The sequence below is a fragment of the Akebia trifoliata genome, chromosome 15, assembly GCF_017979445.1.
Source record: "Akebia trifoliata isolate Shusen 1 chromosome 15, ASM1797944v1, whole genome shotgun sequence".
NCBI classification, from domain to species: Eukaryota; Viridiplantae; Streptophyta; class Magnoliopsida; order Ranunculales; family Lardizabalaceae; genus Akebia; species Akebia trifoliata.
Genome location: NC_141389.1, coordinates 25940214 through 25958088, shown reverse-complemented (window position 1 = coordinate 25958088; position 17875 = coordinate 25940214). Strand labels below are relative to the sequence as shown.

At 34.2% G+C, this 17875-nt stretch overlaps 2 protein-coding genes across 2 annotated transcripts; one reads left to right on the top strand and one right to left on the bottom strand.

Annotated features, from left to right (window-relative positions):
• Positions 1 to 890: 890 nt before the first annotated feature.
• Positions 891 to 7103, top strand: LOC147384829 (putative pectate lyase 5). The gene is made up of 4 exons (XM_086426911.1): positions 891 to 1402; positions 1747 to 2650; positions 3872 to 4077; positions 6737 to 7103. Exons 1-4 carry the CDS (start codon positions 1263 to 1265, stop codon positions 7011 to 7013), a joined length of 1527 nt encoding a protein of 508 aa, XP_086283037.1. The 5' UTR covers positions 891 to 1262; the 3' UTR covers positions 7014 to 7103.
• A 2190-nt stretch (positions 7104 to 9293) lies between these two features.
• On the bottom strand, positions 9294 to 17454 carry LOC147384828 (serine/threonine protein phosphatase 2A 57 kDa regulatory subunit B' beta isoform-like). The gene is made up of 2 exons (XM_086426912.1): positions 15822 to 17454; positions 9294 to 9848 (listed from the first exon to the last, which is right to left on the bottom strand). Exons 1-2 carry the CDS (start codon positions 16995 to 16997, stop codon positions 9519 to 9521), a joined length of 1506 nt encoding a protein of 501 aa, XP_086283038.1. The 5' UTR covers positions 16998 to 17454; the 3' UTR covers positions 9294 to 9518.
• Positions 17455 to 17875: the final 421 nt, after the last annotated feature.

Here is a 17875-nt window from a genome sequence, read left to right as displayed (position 1 = left end):
TTTTTTTTTTTTTTTTGCTTGGCTGCCGAAGTTTAAATTAAACAGACCCCACAAATTAAAAAAACAAACAAAAATGCCCCAAACCTACGACTTTTATTCTATCTCCAAAGAATATATCTAAAATGGAGAGAGAAAATTAAAATTTATTTGAAATAAAGGACTTTTTCAGATAAACCCTCTATCTTTCCTACTTTTTAACCTTTTAAGAACAACTTTTATAGTTTAGAGTTGCTATTGGCACCCCAATTTGTTAAATTATTTATCATACCTTAACACTCTTCAAAAATTACAAAGGTTTGTCTCGTATTTTAATTGCAATATTACAAGACATTATAACACTCGTTCAAATAATTTCAATACTTGTTTAAAATTATGATTAGACTCATGTAAAATATTAAATCCAAAAAATAGAAATCTAACCAAAAGAAAAATGGAAAGAGCTTTTATTGGCACTCCAACTTTTATTTATTTATAACCATTCGCTTAATTAGGGCACCACAATTGATCAAAGCACCCTCTTCTTTTTTTTTGTCAACATGTTCATGTCATCATTGACCATGCAATGTCAACATGAACATGCCGACATGCCTCCTTCAATGTCGAAATGTTCATGTCGACATAGGTGGGGTGCTCTAATCATGGTAAAAATTAAGTTTTCAATAGTTTGTGAGCGCCCCTAACCGTTGCCTTCATTTAATTATTTCTTTATTTTCAATTGGAGCATAATAAGTAAAAGTTGGGGTGCCAATAGCAGCTCTAGAAAAAAGCGCAAACCAAGACCTAGATTCTATCAGCAAAGAATATATCTATAACAGCAAAAAGAAAAATTAAAATAATTTTGAAATAAAGGACTTTCAGATATTAAATAATCTATATAATCTACCTTTCCTACATTAGCCTTTAAGAATGGTTTTTAGTTATACTCTCTCAGTTTTTTGGATAAAAAGGTTCCAGAATGATTAACAAGCAAGGTAGGAATGTTACTGAGAGAAGATTAAGGGAGAAACAAGAGATAGATTGAGAGGGAGAGGTGATTCTCTCTCAACTCTCATCTTTCATCTCTATTCTTCCACACCATTGCTCCCTCCCTTCTTCTTTTCTTCTACTTCAAATAAACAAAACCCAAAACCCTCGCAAGAAAGTAATGTAATAAAATGCATTATTATTATTGTAATTATATATAAAACTTCCCCATTTCTCTAAATTTCACTTTACTTCATTCAAGAAGAAGAAATCATTGGGTTTGCAGACATTAATTCAAGATGCTTCTCAACACCTGTGTTCTTCTTCAACTAATTTGTCTCTTAAGCTTTTTATTTTCCATTATTAGAGCAACTCATCTCAATCTCACACTTCCTCACCAACATCCAAATCCTGAATCAGTTGTTCAAGACGTTCAAAGGTAATAAATAAATACCCATCTTAAATTTTGCTAATTTTTTTCAAAATTTCAATCTGGGTCCCTCTGTTTTTTGCCAGAAAAGTAAGTGTGTCCATTTGAAATTTGCTATTTTGTTTTTCAAAATTTCAATTTTGGTTGGTTCCTCTGTTTTTTTTAATAGTAAAGTAAATGTGTCCATGTTAAATTTGCAAAAAAATTTCTAAAATTCAATCTGGGTTCCTCTGTTTTTCAAAGTTTTAGTCTAGGTTACCCATTTTGTTCTAGAAAAGTAAATTTGTCCATCTTAAACTTACTATTTTTTTTTTTTTTCAAAATTTCAATCTGTGTTCCTCTGTTTTTTCCAGGAAAGTAAATGTGTCTATCTCAAGAAGGCAAATGTTGGGTCTTCAAGAGAAAGACCTCTCTACATGTCTAACAGGCAACCCCATTGATGATTGTTGGAGATGTGACCCAAATTGGCAAGCTAACCGTCAAAAGTTAGCCGATTGTGGAATTGGGTTCGGTCGAGACGCATTAGGTGGCAAAAATGGTCAATTCTACGTAGTCACAGATTCATCCGACCTTGACCCAGTCAACCCAAAACCCGGTACGTTACGACACGCAGTAATCCAAACCGAACCTCTATGGATCATCTTCTCAGCTAACATGCTTATAAGGCTCAAAGAAGAATTAATCGTAAACAGTTACAAAACCATCGATGGCAGAGGAGCTCACATCGAAATCATTGGTGGAGGATGCATCACTCTTCAGTATATCAGCCACGTCATCATCCATAACATCGACATTCATCACTGTGTCCCTTCTGGTAAAGCTAATGTCCGTTCCAGTCCGACCCATTTCGGGTACCGATCCGAATCAGATGGTGATGGGATCTCCATATTCTCATCAAGTAAAATATGGATTGATCATTGTTCTTTATCATATTGTAAGGATGGTTTGATTGATGCAATAATGGGGTCCACTGGGATTACTATATCAAACAGCTATTTCTCGCATCACAACGAAGTTATGCTTCTGGGTCATAATGATAACTATATACCCGATTCGGGAATGCAGGTTACCATTGCTTTTAACCATTTTGGTGAAGCTTTGGTTCAGAGAATGCCAAGGTGTCGACGTGGCTACATCCATGTCGTTAATAATGATTTTACGCAGTGGGAGATGTATGCGATTGGTGGTAGTGCGAATCCCACGATTAATAGCCAGGGTAACCGTTATATTGCGCCTCCTGATCCCAATGCCAAAGAGGTAAATTTTACAGAGGACTTGAAAAAAATAAATTACTTACAGAAAAATTAATTCAAGATTTCACAGAATCTCGAATTGATCAATCACATGAATTTGCGTGTATTAAGGGCATATGTTAAAGTGCAATAAATACACTTTTGAAATTGGAATATGGGGGTATTTTGGTAAAAAAAGATAATTTTTTAAGGGCATTTTTTATACAAAAACCCATTTCTACTAAGGCACACGTTAACAAGGCCCATTTATAAAACTATTCTCATTAGACTTCATGCAATTGGTCATTTGGAATTCTGTGAAATTTTAAGATTAACTTTTCTGTGAACAAAAATCTCTCATATAATTTTCAAAATGGTACACGAAAATGCTGAGTGGTTCATTTTAATTCTAGAAATTTATCATTTTTGAAAATAATTATCATTTTTGAATCAAATGATTGTCATAGTTTTGATCTATTATATTAAAAAGGGTATTTTGATAATTTAAGATTGATATTAATTTAAGGCAATTTTAAATTTGCATGAGACCCTTATCCCTTACCTCATTATAATGTTAAAGATCAAGGTATTTTTTTTTAAAGGTTAAAAAGATATTTTATAATTTTAACAAATTAATTAATTAGTTATGGAAGTGTTTCTTTGTAAATTTATATGATTTAATTAAAACAACTGAAATATTTAGTAAGCTTAAATTTATTATGAAAAAAAAAAAAAATTGAATAAAAATTTCGCTACCAACAATCCTCTACTCCATCTCTTATCATTATAACAAATTATATTCGAGTCGTTGATTAAAAGCATCTACGATCTCTGCTCACTTCCACGTCAAGGATGTCTAATATGAGGTACAATCTGAGGTCATTTCAGTATTATTCATTATATTTTTCGAAAGCTTTTAAGAGTTGGTTGAGTGGTAAAATTAACAATAGGGATTTGTTTCATTTGATGGTGTGTTTAAAACTTAATTTAACGAGTTGCATATTGGAAAATTGTTAAAATATATTTTCTTATTTTGTTTTATTTATTTATTTTAGAGGATATAAGTGTAATTTTACTTGAGATGTTTTGTAATTTAAAAAATAATAATTTAAATTCTTGGTAAAATATTGAATTTAAAATAATAATAAAAAATAAGAAAAACGTTGTATAATAATAATAATAATAATAATAATAATAATAATAATAGAATAATAGAGTGCGGGTTTATTTGTGGTGGGGGCAATAGGTGACGAAACGCGTGGAAACGGAGGAAGGAGAATGGAGTGATTGGAATTGGAGGACAGAAGGGGATATGTTGGTAAATGGAGCGTTTTTTGTACCATCTGGGGCAGGACTTGATCTACAATACGCCAAAGCTACTAGCGTCGAACCCAGATCGTCCGCCGTCATTGATCAGCTCACCATGAATGCAGGCGTCTTCGGTCCAATCAGGTATGTTTGTTACTTTCTTTGATCAGCTCACCATAAATGCATGTGTCTTGGGTCCAATCAGGTATGTTAGTTACTTTATTAACTTTCTTCCAGTTCCACGTTATACATGCATACATTGATTCGTTGGAGCAGCCAATAAACCGTGGATTCCAAACTTCGAATCCCATTTACCAATGCCTCTATCATTAGCCTTTTTCATATTCGTCTACTTTTTTTTTTTTTTTCCCAACAAGAACGAAAACAAGGTTAAAAAAAGTAAATTCGAATATATATATATATATATATATATATATAGAGAGAGAGAGAGAGAGAGAGAGAGAGATAAAGAGAGAGAGAAGAGAGAGAGTTGTGCCGGGGTAGCATTGAAATGTACATCATGGGGATATTTTTGATATGGATGTGTGTCAGAACTATAAATGTTTTTCATTAAGTTATGAGTGAGATCTCGATGAAAGCATATATTGGTTCTGACGCACACCCACGTCAGAAATGTCCTCCACGATATACATTTTAATATTACTTTAGCATTATCCATATATATATATAATTAAATTAAAAAATAGTCGATATTCTAACTCTCCCTCTGACAAACTCCCTCCTCAGGATACACAACTGCACATATTTTATGGGGATGTGCATCCCAAGAAAAAATCTAAGGTTTTATGCACAACACCATCTCAAGAGAATTTGAGGGGGAAGGGGGGGGTCATTTTATCATTATTCATATATATAACTTAGAAACATTTCAAACCTTATCAGGGTCGTTGAGTTCAAATAGACTGGTAAATTGGCAATTCAACACCACAATCTTTTAGATTTCATTAAAAATTCAAATACAAAAAAAAAAAATTGCTTAATATTTTTTTTTTAACTTGAGTCAAGATTTTGAAACTGAACGGCTACTAAGTTTCTATCAAACTCTTAAATTTAAAATTAAAATTTATTAGTAAAAAATAATTTTTTTTAAACTACAACTCTTAGTAACATAGTACTATTTCAACTCTTACTGAGTTACTCAAAAAGCAAAGGAAAATTCAGAAAGGTATTAAGGTAAATTCAAATAAACATAAAACAGTTGATATATATGATACTTTGGAATTTGGATAAATATTTTAGGAGGTGGTCGGGTCGGTAATTTCGACAAAATACATGACTGTTTTTGTAAAATAGGCTATTCTTTCCTTTTCTTAAGACACGTAGGTCTACATCAGCATATGTAACCACACTTTATCTTTTCAAAATCTAGTGACAAATCTAGCATGACTAGGCCTGTCCGAATCATATTGACAAAAATTTATAATTTAAAATAATAATAATAAATAAAAAAGACGTCGCTTTTGAATCACGATTTAAATCTTATCGATTAAATCACGATTTTTTTTTTCTTCAAAAAGTCGCAAAGTTTTTTAAAATATATTTGATATTTTTAAAAATCACTATCGTGATTTAATCAGTAAATTTTTTAAAAATTACGATTTATTTTTACACTAATATTATTGTGAGATTGGATTTACTGCGATTCTCACATTTCTGATGTGAGGGTGCATACATAATCGTAGATATTTTTACTCATATCTCGAGAAAATGTAATAAATCCCAATGTTAAAAACTTTTATTATTATTATTATTTTTTGAAAGTGTTATTTTATCATTTAAAATATAAAAAATTTATACTTTAAAAAGTTATTTTTATTTTTAATTTCTCCATTATTTTTATGTCTTTATCAATCTTTTGCCGACTTTTTGAAAAAAAAAAAAAAAAAAAAACTTTCTATCACTATAGTCCGAATGACAGCTTGTTTTTATTGGGATATTTGGAGAATTTAAATGGGAACGTGATTTCATTATATTCTCTACTATTGGCTGCCAGAGAATCTATTGGACCCAATTTTTAACATTTCTGCAGCCCACCATTATTTTATCTATATTCTTCATCTCATAACTTAAAATAAAATTTATTTAATTTTAATTTTAATTTTAAATATTTCAAGTATTTAATATGTCAAAGAAAATGTTTATTACAATAAACTATGCTTAAACTAAAGGAAACATGTGACACCTCGAGATATATGACGAACCCAAGATGCAAAAAACCCTATTTGAGAGGTTACTAATGACATTAAGTCTATAATTGACAGATAGTTTAGTTCATAATTGGGTTAAAATTGTAATATATAACTCCCAAGGCATGGATGATTGTCCAGAGATTTGATCACAAAACTTATTTAACTAAATTTATTGCAAGTTATTCAATCAAATTAATGATCTGGACCATAGTTTAAAAATAAAATAAAAATAAAAATAAAAAAGTGGCATAAACCATGGGTTAATGTTTGATGAATGATTTAAAAGAGTAACTAGTGCCACGCCAAAATTTACTAATGCCACACCAATTCTTATATAAATATCACTAGTCTTGCTGGAGTGACCTTACGATTGGACTTTAGGTTGCATATCTTGACGTGAAAGTGAATAGGAATCATATAAGATTTCATTCACTTTCACGTCAGGATGAGTGATGTGATGTGAGGTCCAATCTTGAGGTCACTTCAACATTATTCATGAATCACAAAAGAATTGCACATGGTAGACGTGTGTTTGAAGAATGGATGAAGTGACTTCAATTTAATTACAATTTGTTGTGTTTTTTGGATGACAGTCAGAGCATATCTTATCCGGGATTCAGCAATGGTGGGGCCAGCACCATCCCCGGCAGCAGCGGGACAGGGACGGGGACGGGGACGGGGACAGGTACGGTGGTGGGGTCGGGTGGAGATGGTGGGGGAGGAGGAGATACTAACTACTTTGGAATGATCTTCGGGAGCGCCGCATCACCACCACAACAACCACCATTTATTTTCTTGTCTCTTCTAATCATATCTTCTCTTTTGATTTTGTCCACCACCACCACACAAATTGCTCATCTATTATTATAATTTTGATTATTATAGAAAAAGGGAAGGAAAAAAAAATCATAATTAAAGTCTTAAAATCTCTTTTTAGTCATCATAATCATGATTAATTTGCTTGACCATCTCAAACATAATCAATCGACTATGGGACTATTTTGTCAATCTTAGCTTTAGCATCCACATGTATGATTACTCGAAGGATGAATTCCTCGGGAAAGTGAATTTTGAGGTTTGATAGCATCATGAAAATGTCAAAAAGTGCGTTCGCTTTATTGTTTTCGGGGTTGAGGTGACCATTAGAGAATAATATCGCTAAAAATTGCACTTTTCATGGAAAATTATTTTCTCGCATCATTTCCATGAATAATCATCATACCCTTAATGCTCTGTGTGGCCGTTTCACACTCTATTTCAATCGAGTCCAACAACATGCTTTCTGAATCAAACCAATGAACGAAAAGTTACCAAATTGATTCAACCTTGGTTCAATTAGTCAAAGATCGATTTGTATTTTTATTGGGAAAATTACTTAAAGGACACTAATGTTGAGATTCGAAAGTTACAATGTAATAAATAAATAAAAAACATCTAGATGTTCAAAATTAAGAGAATATCATTCTCTATTCATCATTCGTGATCAAAGATTTTTGAAAATGATCGTAATTGCCGTAGAAAAACCTAAATATGTGAAGAAGATGAGAAAATGATAGTTTGGGTATTTCAATGGCTGCCCAAAACTTAGAGACTAAATGCCCTATGTGGCCGTTTCACACTCTATTCCAATTGAGTCCAACATCATGTTTTATGGATCAAACCAATGAACCGAAAACTTACCAAATTCATTCGGATCAATTTGTATTTTTATTTGAATCGATCTGATTTTCTTATAAAATCTGATACAAACCAAGTTGGACTAATGGGGAAGGTTGCCTTTGGTATCCCATTCCATCAGAGGACCTCTCGCTTTGGACCATTTTTTTTTTTCTTCACTTTCAAGCAAACTTTAGTTTGTTTGGATGTTTCTACAGCACAACATGGCATGTTGGGGTGTAAATTGACATTATTGTGTATTTGTGATAACCAACTAGTTTTGAGAACCTTCTGAATTTTGTATCCATAACCCTGGAACTATTTTATTAAAATACTACCAATTCTACTAGTTGTTCGATCAAAAGAAGATAAAACTGATGTAAAATCGATTGGTTCGCCATCAAAGTTGAGAGACAGTAGTAACTTAGTGTAATACTATGGGGCTGATAAAGAATTATTGATGGACTAGAGAACTGATATAGACTGTTCATTTGGACCCCAATTGCAAAAATATCTTACTTTCTCAACTCTCCAAGAGCCAAAACTTGGATGTGACTTAGAAATTTTTGATTCTTAGATGGGATTGTTCATTGCTACTAAGAAAATTGGGCACCCATTAGTGGACCCATGTACCAAAAATTCAGCCTGATTGATAATTTTCAGCCGTTGGATTTGAGCATTTTTCATCATTCAGCTCCATCGAGAGATCTTAACCCATGCTCGAATCAAATAGCGTAAAATCAACAATTTGGGTGTCTAAAAGGACCTGATCAAGTATTGTGGAATCAAATGTTGACCCAATCTGATACGGATATGATTTAATAACTCATTGGATCGGCGACAACAGCGAGGTCCATTGCAAATCTCACACTTATTGGGTAGCCTGCATTTACATCAAAATGGGGATGGATCTTTGGAAAATGCTTTCACGCCCAAATCAAAACAAGGGTTCGAAAAAAATGGTTTTTAGGAAAAATTGGGGAAAGTTTTACATCTCGTAACCCTGTTTCAATATATTCATCTCTTCAATAACCCTTAGTGTGGTGAGAGACTAGTGAAATTATTTGCTTTTGAGCTAATGTTGTGCTGGTATATACAATTCAACGTTAAAACACACCATTTAACAGCTTCATAAGGCTCATGAACTCATCGAAATATCAAAATATCATACACAGAGATTATAATTCAAGAGTCGGGATGATCTTAAATTCGTATATTTTGTTGATCTGTTCATTTTTGGGTTCAGAATCAAACTTCTTTCTTTGTTACAATAATAATCTGACTAGAAAATTTTCACTCAGTCGACGAGGCTAGTGCAGAGTCGTAGATCTTTTTCCTAGTATATCCCGAGGAAAACAGATCTATGTTCTAACACATGCCATGCCAGGGGGCATCAGAAAATCGCGTATATTTAGCCCAGGAACAAGAGAACACATCAGAAAACATCCTACCAGTTATTATTTGTGTAAATAAGTCATTATGAACAGCCAAACATCTCAATAACAGATTACTTTTCAATAATTCCTTCAGCAGGAAAAAAATTTGACAAGCATTCACAATCTGTAGCACATTATCCACATTTTTTTTTCTGATACATTTCTAAATTACACTGCTTTGATCGATTTCCCCGGCACTATTTAACAGACAAATAAAGAAGCAAACACAGCCGAAACAGATTGAAGAGAGAAAAAAAGAGCATTACCCAACACAAGTTGTTCGTCAGTTGACCATAACCATATCCTCTCCTCCAGCCTTGGCTGCACCCACCTCCTCCAGTCTCTTCCATGTCAACTGTCGCTGCTCTTCCAAGTCTTTGGCCCTTGACTCTTTCTCGAGATACTGAAGCTGACAATCTTCAAACAGCTCGTTGTCCATCTCCAAGAACATCTTCCGGACGTTAGTAGTCAACCCATGTATCACTTGGTTCCAATGGCTCTGAATGTTCCTCTCCAATGCCTCGAAGATGATTGGGAAAATCACGTTGCGGTTCTGAGCGATTAAGCTCACAATATGGTCATTGTTCCACAAAAAGAGGGCACGTTCAGCGACCTGACACGTTAGCTTCACCTTAGCAAACATGCTAAAGAAAATGGGTATCCATGCCAATTTTAGAAAGAATATAAAGTAATCATTCCTCTGCAGCAACCATATCTCCCCTTTGATCAGCACAACAATGTTTCCCTTGAAACACTAGTCAATTATTTCTACTTCTCTATAGCTCGACAATTTAAACATAGTTGACCACCATGACATACAGCAAGCATTATTGCTCCATAATAGAACTAGGATACAACATTTTTATAGGCTTTTTGCCATGGACCCATATCGAATCATTAATTGGACATCCTTTATTTTGACAATTTGCTAGATCTAGTTTTGTTTGGTAAGTGCATAGAAATGCATTCTTTTACCTTTTGTATATTTCTTTCTTTTACTAATGTATGGACATGGCAGGGTGTTGTGCTTCTCAAAGGCACCATGTCTAATGCCTCATACCAAAGCAATAATTTCCACTTAGGGACTTATATTTCTATACTAAAACAGAATCATCAAGACAGTACAAATTGGTTTGGAATAACGTGAACTTCAACTAAAACCAAACCAGTACAAATTATCAAAAATGGCAAATGAATAGCATTCATGAAACAACAAAGATAGCAAACGAAAAAAAAAATCCAGTAGTAAAAGTTGGTTTGGAATGAAATTCATGCAATTCCATGCAAGATCATCATCATCAAACCCATATCCCAAATATTTAAACACAGAAATATTGCATGATTTTATTGTTAGAGAATAAGATGCATCATAATATGATGCATAAGATACATTGTATCATTATCAATGTATCTCAACACAAATGGTAGGTTGTGATGGAGAATGATATATTTGGTATAACAATTAGGATTCGCCACATTAGGAAGTATTGATTATTAAGATATTTAAATTTAAATATTAGGAGTGATTATGTTAAATAGGATCTTTATATCAGACCAACCTTTATATCATGGTTGATGTAATCTATAAATACCTTATTGAGTTCATGTAATAATCATCCAGGAATCATTAATAAATTCATTTTCTACAATGTATCAGAGACTAAGCTCTATTGAGAATGTACAATCCTGGTGCATCCTTCTTCAGCCCATACCCATATAAATCTCATTTTTCTTTTTTTCTCCTTCACCATTGTTTTAGTTCTTCAATAAAAATCACACGTTCCTTTATATATCTACAAACTTCCCCAACCCACACACTCATGCCTCACGATCTCTGTTCCTTTTATTTAGAATCACTACAATGAGAGATTTTCATTTAAGCCACACAATCCTAATGTGTATACTTTTGGGAGAGATCATACATTCTTCTTCCGGTTGTCAATACTCAATACTAAATTAATACTCATACTAGATCTTGGTTCTACTTATTTGAAAGACCTTAGACTCCAACACCTCTCTCTATAATTCTAGTTTTGCGATGACTCCCTCTTTAGTCTCTTTAATTATAGTTTAGTACTACACCATCTGCAAATAACATACACTAAGGAAAGTGCTTTAAATTATAAACATTACTTCATCTATAACTATAGCAGACAAATATAGACTCAAAGTTGATCTCTAAGTAGATCAATCGTAACTGGAACTCATTTGCCTCCTCTCTATTGCTCCCACAAGAATCACAACACTATGTCAATATATCCAATCGGGACTCATTTCCTTCCCAATGTCCACAAATTTAGCTCTCCAGGTACTTTGTCATATGCTTTATCAAAATCATAGAAATATTCTTCCCCGTTTCTCCTTGTTTTTATATCATGTCTAAGTAGAAAGATTGCCTTGTTAGTTGATCTACCTGGCATAAGATCAAATTGATTCCTTGATATATTCATTTTTTTTTAACCTTTGTTCAATTACTATTTCCCATAGTTTCATAATGTGGCTCATAAGTTTAATAACTAGATAGTTGGTACAGTTATCCTATCTATTCTTACAAATAGGTACTACAGTGTTTTTTCTCCATTCATGACATCTTCTTAGTCTTTAAAATATTATTGAATAACTTCAAACTTTTTTTTTGTTTTGATAGGTAAGTTGGACTTGAACCCACGACCTCAGAGTTGTTTTGCAATGTGTCAAACCAACTGAGCTATGGGTCTAAGCCCCATACATACTACCCAATCCTAAGGCCCTGCCAGCTTTTATCTTTGATAGAGTTGTTTTCATTTTTGAAAACCTAATTCTACGAAAGTATGAATACTCTCAAATCTCCATGTCTCTTGCTAGCCCCAAATCACTTTCGTGATGCTCATTTGGTAATTCTTGAAAATAACCACTCCACCTTTCTCTCCATTCCCTCGCTAAGACTCTCTCATCTTCATCTTTAATGCACCTAAAAATATCTAAGCATTTAGTTTTTCTTTCTCTAACTAGCATCAACTTGTTAGACATCTTTCTTGTCAACTTGTAGACATCTTTCTTGCCTTCTCTAGTACCCAACATTTTGTATAGAACCTTACATGCCTTATCCATAGCTTCACTCTTTTTTTCTGTGTTTTTATGTTTTTAAAGTTTTCTTTGGTTCTAGTAATTTTTCATGACTTTGTTTTTTTTTTTTTTTGATAAGTGTAATATATTGATGAGAAAAGGAAAATCAAAGTACAAGGAGGCCAAGGAAGCCTCTCAAAGAGCTACAGGGCAAAGAAAAACTAAAGACATCAATGATTACAGGGCATAAATTTTTCATGACTTTGTAATGGATGTCTTTTTTTCTCTAATGACCTCTTGGAAATAACATTTCACCACCAAGTTTCCTTGTGGGTCATTTTTTCCAATAATTTTCATTCCTCTCTTAATGCCTTTAGCTACTTCATCTCACATTATTACAATTTCTGCCTCTTAAGTTTCACATTTTTTTTTTCAATTTCATTGCAAAAGCCAACATCTCTTCTTTTAGGGTCCACCGCATTATTCTTTGACATCCCCTACTTTCACATTCTCTTCCAATTACAGATATAAATATGGCTCGGGGTCAAAGATAATATTGTATACGGATTTACCAATATGGTTGTTTATGAACCTAGGTGTTATCTGCAAGAAGAATGATAGGCCAAGTGACTTATATTTTGCATTGTTGCAACAAAAAGCTAGTGAAAACATTGCATGGATTTGGTTGTTTAAAAGAAATTATGTAGCAGTGAGGAATCGGCATTGTTTTGAAGGGAAGTGTGTGCTAGTTAATGATTTGATTTTGTCCTTTTTTAGCCTTTTGTATTTTCATGTAAGGTCTGCATAGAGTTTAGAGGGGTTTTCTTTGAAGATTTTGTGGGTAGGTGGGATTGAGTGCATTGTATTTCTGACTTTTAGCTTTCTTGCATTGTACTCCTTTGTAGCTAATAATCTCGACAATCTATTTGAATGGATTTTTTTACTTATAAAAAAAAAAAAAAAAAAATGCCAAGCACAAAATAGCTAGGAGGTTATACCCCCCCCCCCCCCCAACCTCCTTTGGCACCAACTCTTTGTTGAGACAATGCAAGTTTTTAACATGTGTTCATAGTACAAACTACAAACACTTGACTAATTGTCTTAGATTTTGAATTATTATTATTATTATTATCAATGAAACAAAACCAATTTATACAGCGAGACGATCTTTAAAGTTGACTTAGCTTTCAATATGTCCAACCTTGGGTTTGAGGCAGGGCAGGGGGTCTATATCTGCATACGACAAAGGAAAACATAACCAAAATGTTTCCTCATCAGAGGCGACCACTAGCTTCCATTGGTTCTTAGTGTTGGATAGGCTGTTTATGTGAGGTATTTAACACCCTGCCATGCTTTCACATGCCAACCTAGTTGGCAAATATTCAATGCCAGCTATAGATATTGATGGGCTTTTTAATGCTATGCCTGTCCTTCTAGATTACCCAACAAATAACAAACAGAACAATACTCCAGAGAACTCTCTTGGATCCCCTGAAAGAACCCCACTTGGCATGCCGATGATGTAGTAACATGGGCACACAACACAAAATTCCATCACATAACGTGTCATAATATATATACACACACACGTTTGCATTTCAGTATAGTGTGCAACATGTATATGAGTCATCTTTACTAACATATGTTTTGTATAAAGGGTCCGACTGCAAGTTTGTAATTTTTTGTACTACTTACGGTTGAATTAATTGCAAATATCAAGAAGAAATCATTTAATATATGCTATTTGAAGATGATGTAGCATTCGTCAATGAAACTAGAGATACTGTAAATTCAAATTTGGAAATATGGAGTGATACTTTAGAAACAAAAAGATTAAGATATATAGAAGCAAGACAATAAATAAGGTGAAACTCTAGTAAGGACACTCCTAGGGATCAGACTCTAGTTAAGATTGACGAAAGAAATAGCCCAAAAAAACCTTCTTCCATCATTTGGGTTCGATTATCCAAAAATATGGGAAAATCGGTGAGGAAGAAATCCATAAAATTGGTGATGGATTGACAAAGTATGGGGAGCTTTCAGAGTATCATGTGACCAACATATACTACTCAAACTAAAGGGATAATTTCACAAGATACTGAAAAACAAGCCTTGCGCCCTTGCCTTAAGGAGCTAAATGTAAGGAAATCAATAAATATGTTCATAGAATGAGAATAGCAGAGATGAAGTTGTTGTCTTGTTGAGATGGATGAGCGGTACAACTAGAAAAGACAAAATTGGAAATGAGCGTAGAGCTGAAACATGGACAAGCTCAACCAGACCTCAGAGAACTAGACTTAGCATTGGGCCTGGCTTAAACTAGAATATTTAAGATTCAGATTGAGTATGGGCTCAAGCTTAACCTCATATGCTATAAAAGAAACCTAGATTTAGGGGGTCTCTTTCTTATGTTATGATCATCTCTTTTTTCTCCCTTATGCTTCTCAACCCCCCCCCCCCCCCCCCTCGCCCCCAAAAAAAAAAAAACTACCATCACCTCCATTGCACCTTTTTCTTCCTTCCCTAGTTCCCTTTTTTCATCATTTGAAACAGGTATGACCAACCCAGGTCGGATTTAGGGTAAGTAGTAGCTTAAGAACTCAACCATACCAAACCCACCCAAGTTGCACATCTAATGAGCACAATTGAGGGACTTAATGAAAAACCACAATACAAAATAAAACAATGAGGATTGACATGGTTTGGCGTGTACAACAAACACCATGATCACACCAGCGAGGAGTGCACTTTGGCACAAGTCCAGGGCTCTAAACTGACGTTGCTGCAGGTAGTAGTAAACAACATGACGACAAGGGCCTTGAGATATAGTGAAAATAGTGTTGAATGGAAAAATTGGTGGCCATGGAAAACTGAGAGGCACAACAGCCTAACACCTTGGAAGTCAATGAGATTCGAGGTTCATAAATGGAGAGGGGTGGGGAATCCTAATACATAAACCAGATAAAGAATAAGAAACATAAATAAGTAAAACATTGAAAACACATAAACTCAAAATCAATCCAATTCAATTAAAATGCACAACTCTTTAACCGAGATAGAGTTGCCGCATTACATCTACTCATCCAGAATTAAAACAAATTTCCTTTGTGTGAAGATGTTAACTACTTCACTGCCAAAACTAATATGCATTTTCTAGATGAATCATTTTAAACCACTACCAGTCTTCACGAACCACGATACAAAAATGAATTTCATCATTCCAACAAATGCATGGAAAAACTTTTTTTTTATTAACTAGAAGGTGGCATGGGCAATCACACATGTATCAAAAGGGCTTATTTGTAATTTAAAATATTGATTAAAGGGTTTTTTAAGATTACATATTTATTGTAATTTTCTTGGGTTTTTACCAAAACGACCTGATTATATTAAATTTAAATATAAAAGTGGAAGTATTTATGACCACTCAAATTTTGGTGCCGAACCACTTCTACTCCGCCTTCTCTCATTATAAAAGTAAAGATATAACAAAACATAAACCTATAGGATGGAAAATAATTAAAAAAAACATAACCCAAACCTGGAAATGAGAACTATTGAGGCAGCGACCAATCTGTCTAAAAAGAGGAACCATGCAACGTTGAAATTCTGCAGAGTGGGTTGCCTCCAACACTTCTTCCAGTTCCCCGAGAAAGAGAACCTCCTTCTGACAGTTCGTCACCGGCCAATACTTCAACAACCCTCTTATAACAGTATCCGCCAGCTTGTAATCCTTTTCGACAAACTGAGTAATGCAATATGACAGCTGTTGATGATACAAAGCAATAGATTTTGGCTTGTGAAGTGGGATAAGAGCCCGAACAAGGAACAATTTATGCTCCTCTTTCATAGGCAAAGCAAACCCATTTATTATACTTCCAAGAATTTCCAACAACTCACCAATTCCACTATGCCTTTCTGTCTCAAATATAAACCGATAAAAAATATTATTAATTGCTTTCCTAATAAATGGGCGGTGAACCATGAACTTCCCATAAATTCGATGAAGAATAGTTTTCAAATAATCCCGTTCACGAGGATCTTCAGAATCAAATAAATCAAGGAGCTTTAGAACGAAAGAATGATCGATATATCGTTTTGCAATCTTAGTGTCGGTATCCGACGATACAATGTACCTCAGAAGCAATTCATATACAATCTGTAAGTGTGTCCATGAAGGCTCAAGATACGGGTCGTCTTCTTCGGGGTCGGTGTTCTCAGTGCCCGTGTTTTCATGGGAAGCAGGGGGAAGGCAACGGAAAACATTGATCGAAATCATCCGTATCATTTCTTCCTGAACAGTTTCCGTGATCTTTGCCGAACCAGATTGAACAAAATCTACGAGCTCAAGTAGGGTTTGTCGCTTAGTTTCCTTTTCTCTAGCGGATTCCAAAGTATCCGAAAAATCAAAGAGGATGCAACAAATTTGAAGCTTTCTGAGAAACAAATTTTGACGATCCGAAACTGCAACATCTCTAAATAAGGGAAGGATTTCCACGATTCCAGACGACAACGAGGTTCGATCCGGGCCAACAGCTGCAGCATTTGAAACTCCACCAATCTGTTGTTGAGAATTTACAACAGAGGAAGAAACAGTGGTTCGAGATGCGTGGTTTATGGTGACATCCGACGATGCACCGTATCGAAAAATCGCAGGCTCGTTCGGATCCGACTTCGAGACCTTGCGATGCCCTCGCTTTATGATTCTATTCAACATCTCTTCTTAAATAAACCCTAACCTTAGATCGTCTGTGTTGGAGATTAATCAATCGAAACTCTAGAAATTGAATGAAGATCTCGAACAACTAAATAACATTGATGAAGAAAAGTAGAAAACAACCCTAATTTATCCAAATTTTGATTTTTTTTTTCTCTCTAATTAAGATCATAATAAAACTCTGTAGAATTTGAAACAAATAGATCTATAAACAGGAATCAGAGGAAGAAGTACCATTTTGGATAAAATCGAGAATCATAAAATTGACTTCTGGCCTAGGAAATCGAACTTCTGAAACGATCTGTAAATGAAGATCAAAATATGAACAAATCGATCAAAGAAAGTGGGTTTCAAACGATCGATTCTAGGGTTTTGTTTGTGTGTGTCGATCGATCTGGAGAGAGAGACAGAGACATAGAGGATTTGGAGTGAAGAAATCGAGGAAAATAAGCTCGAAGAAAAATGGAGGAAATTTAACGAGGGGAGGAAAAAAAAAAAAAAAAGAGTTGCTATTACCACATCAACGTTTACTAATGCAACACCAATTCCTATACAAGTCATCAAAGAATTCCATAGAAGTTGGTGTGGCAATAGTAATTCTTAAAAAAATATAGGAGAAGTGCTCTGTCCACACCTCATTTGTTTCGTCCAACGAATCCAAGTTACGATTTGAAATCTTGGTTTCGCGTCTCGTCTCGTTCACCTGATGCCGAGTCGAGATGACTAGTCCGAGTCAAAATTAAATTAGAAATAAATTAAGAAAAAAGTAATGTAAAAAAAATCACTCAGATTTATAATAATTATTCCTCAAAAATCTGTACTATTCCACCTCAATTGCAGAATGATTTCTCTTGTAAAATTGGTTACCGCGTGGGGAG

What these genes read in the sequence shown, in the direction of transcription:
- LOC147384829 (XM_086426911.1), top strand. Translation starts at nt 1,263, where the DNA reads ATGCTTCTCAACACCTGTGTTCTTCTTCAACTAATTTGTCTCTTAAGC. An exon ending in GTTGTTCAAGACGTTCAAAG is followed by an intron (nt 1,403 to 1,746) that starts GTAATAAATAAA and finishes TGTTTTTTCCAG; the next exon opens with GAAAGTAAATGTGTCTATCT. An exon ending in GGCGTCTTCGGTCCAATCAG is followed by an intron (nt 4,078 to 6,736) that starts GTATGTTTGTTA and finishes TTTGGATGACAG; the next exon opens with TCAGAGCATATCTTATCCGG.
- LOC147384828 (XM_086426912.1), bottom strand. Translation starts at nt 16,997, where the DNA reads ATGTTGAATAGAATCATAAAGCGAGGGCATCGCAAGGTCTCGAAGTCG. An exon ending in TCAATAGTTCTCATTTCCAG is followed by an intron (nt 9,849 to 15,821) that starts GTTTGGGTTATG and finishes CTAACGTGTCAG; the next exon opens with GTCGCTGAACGTGCCCTCTT.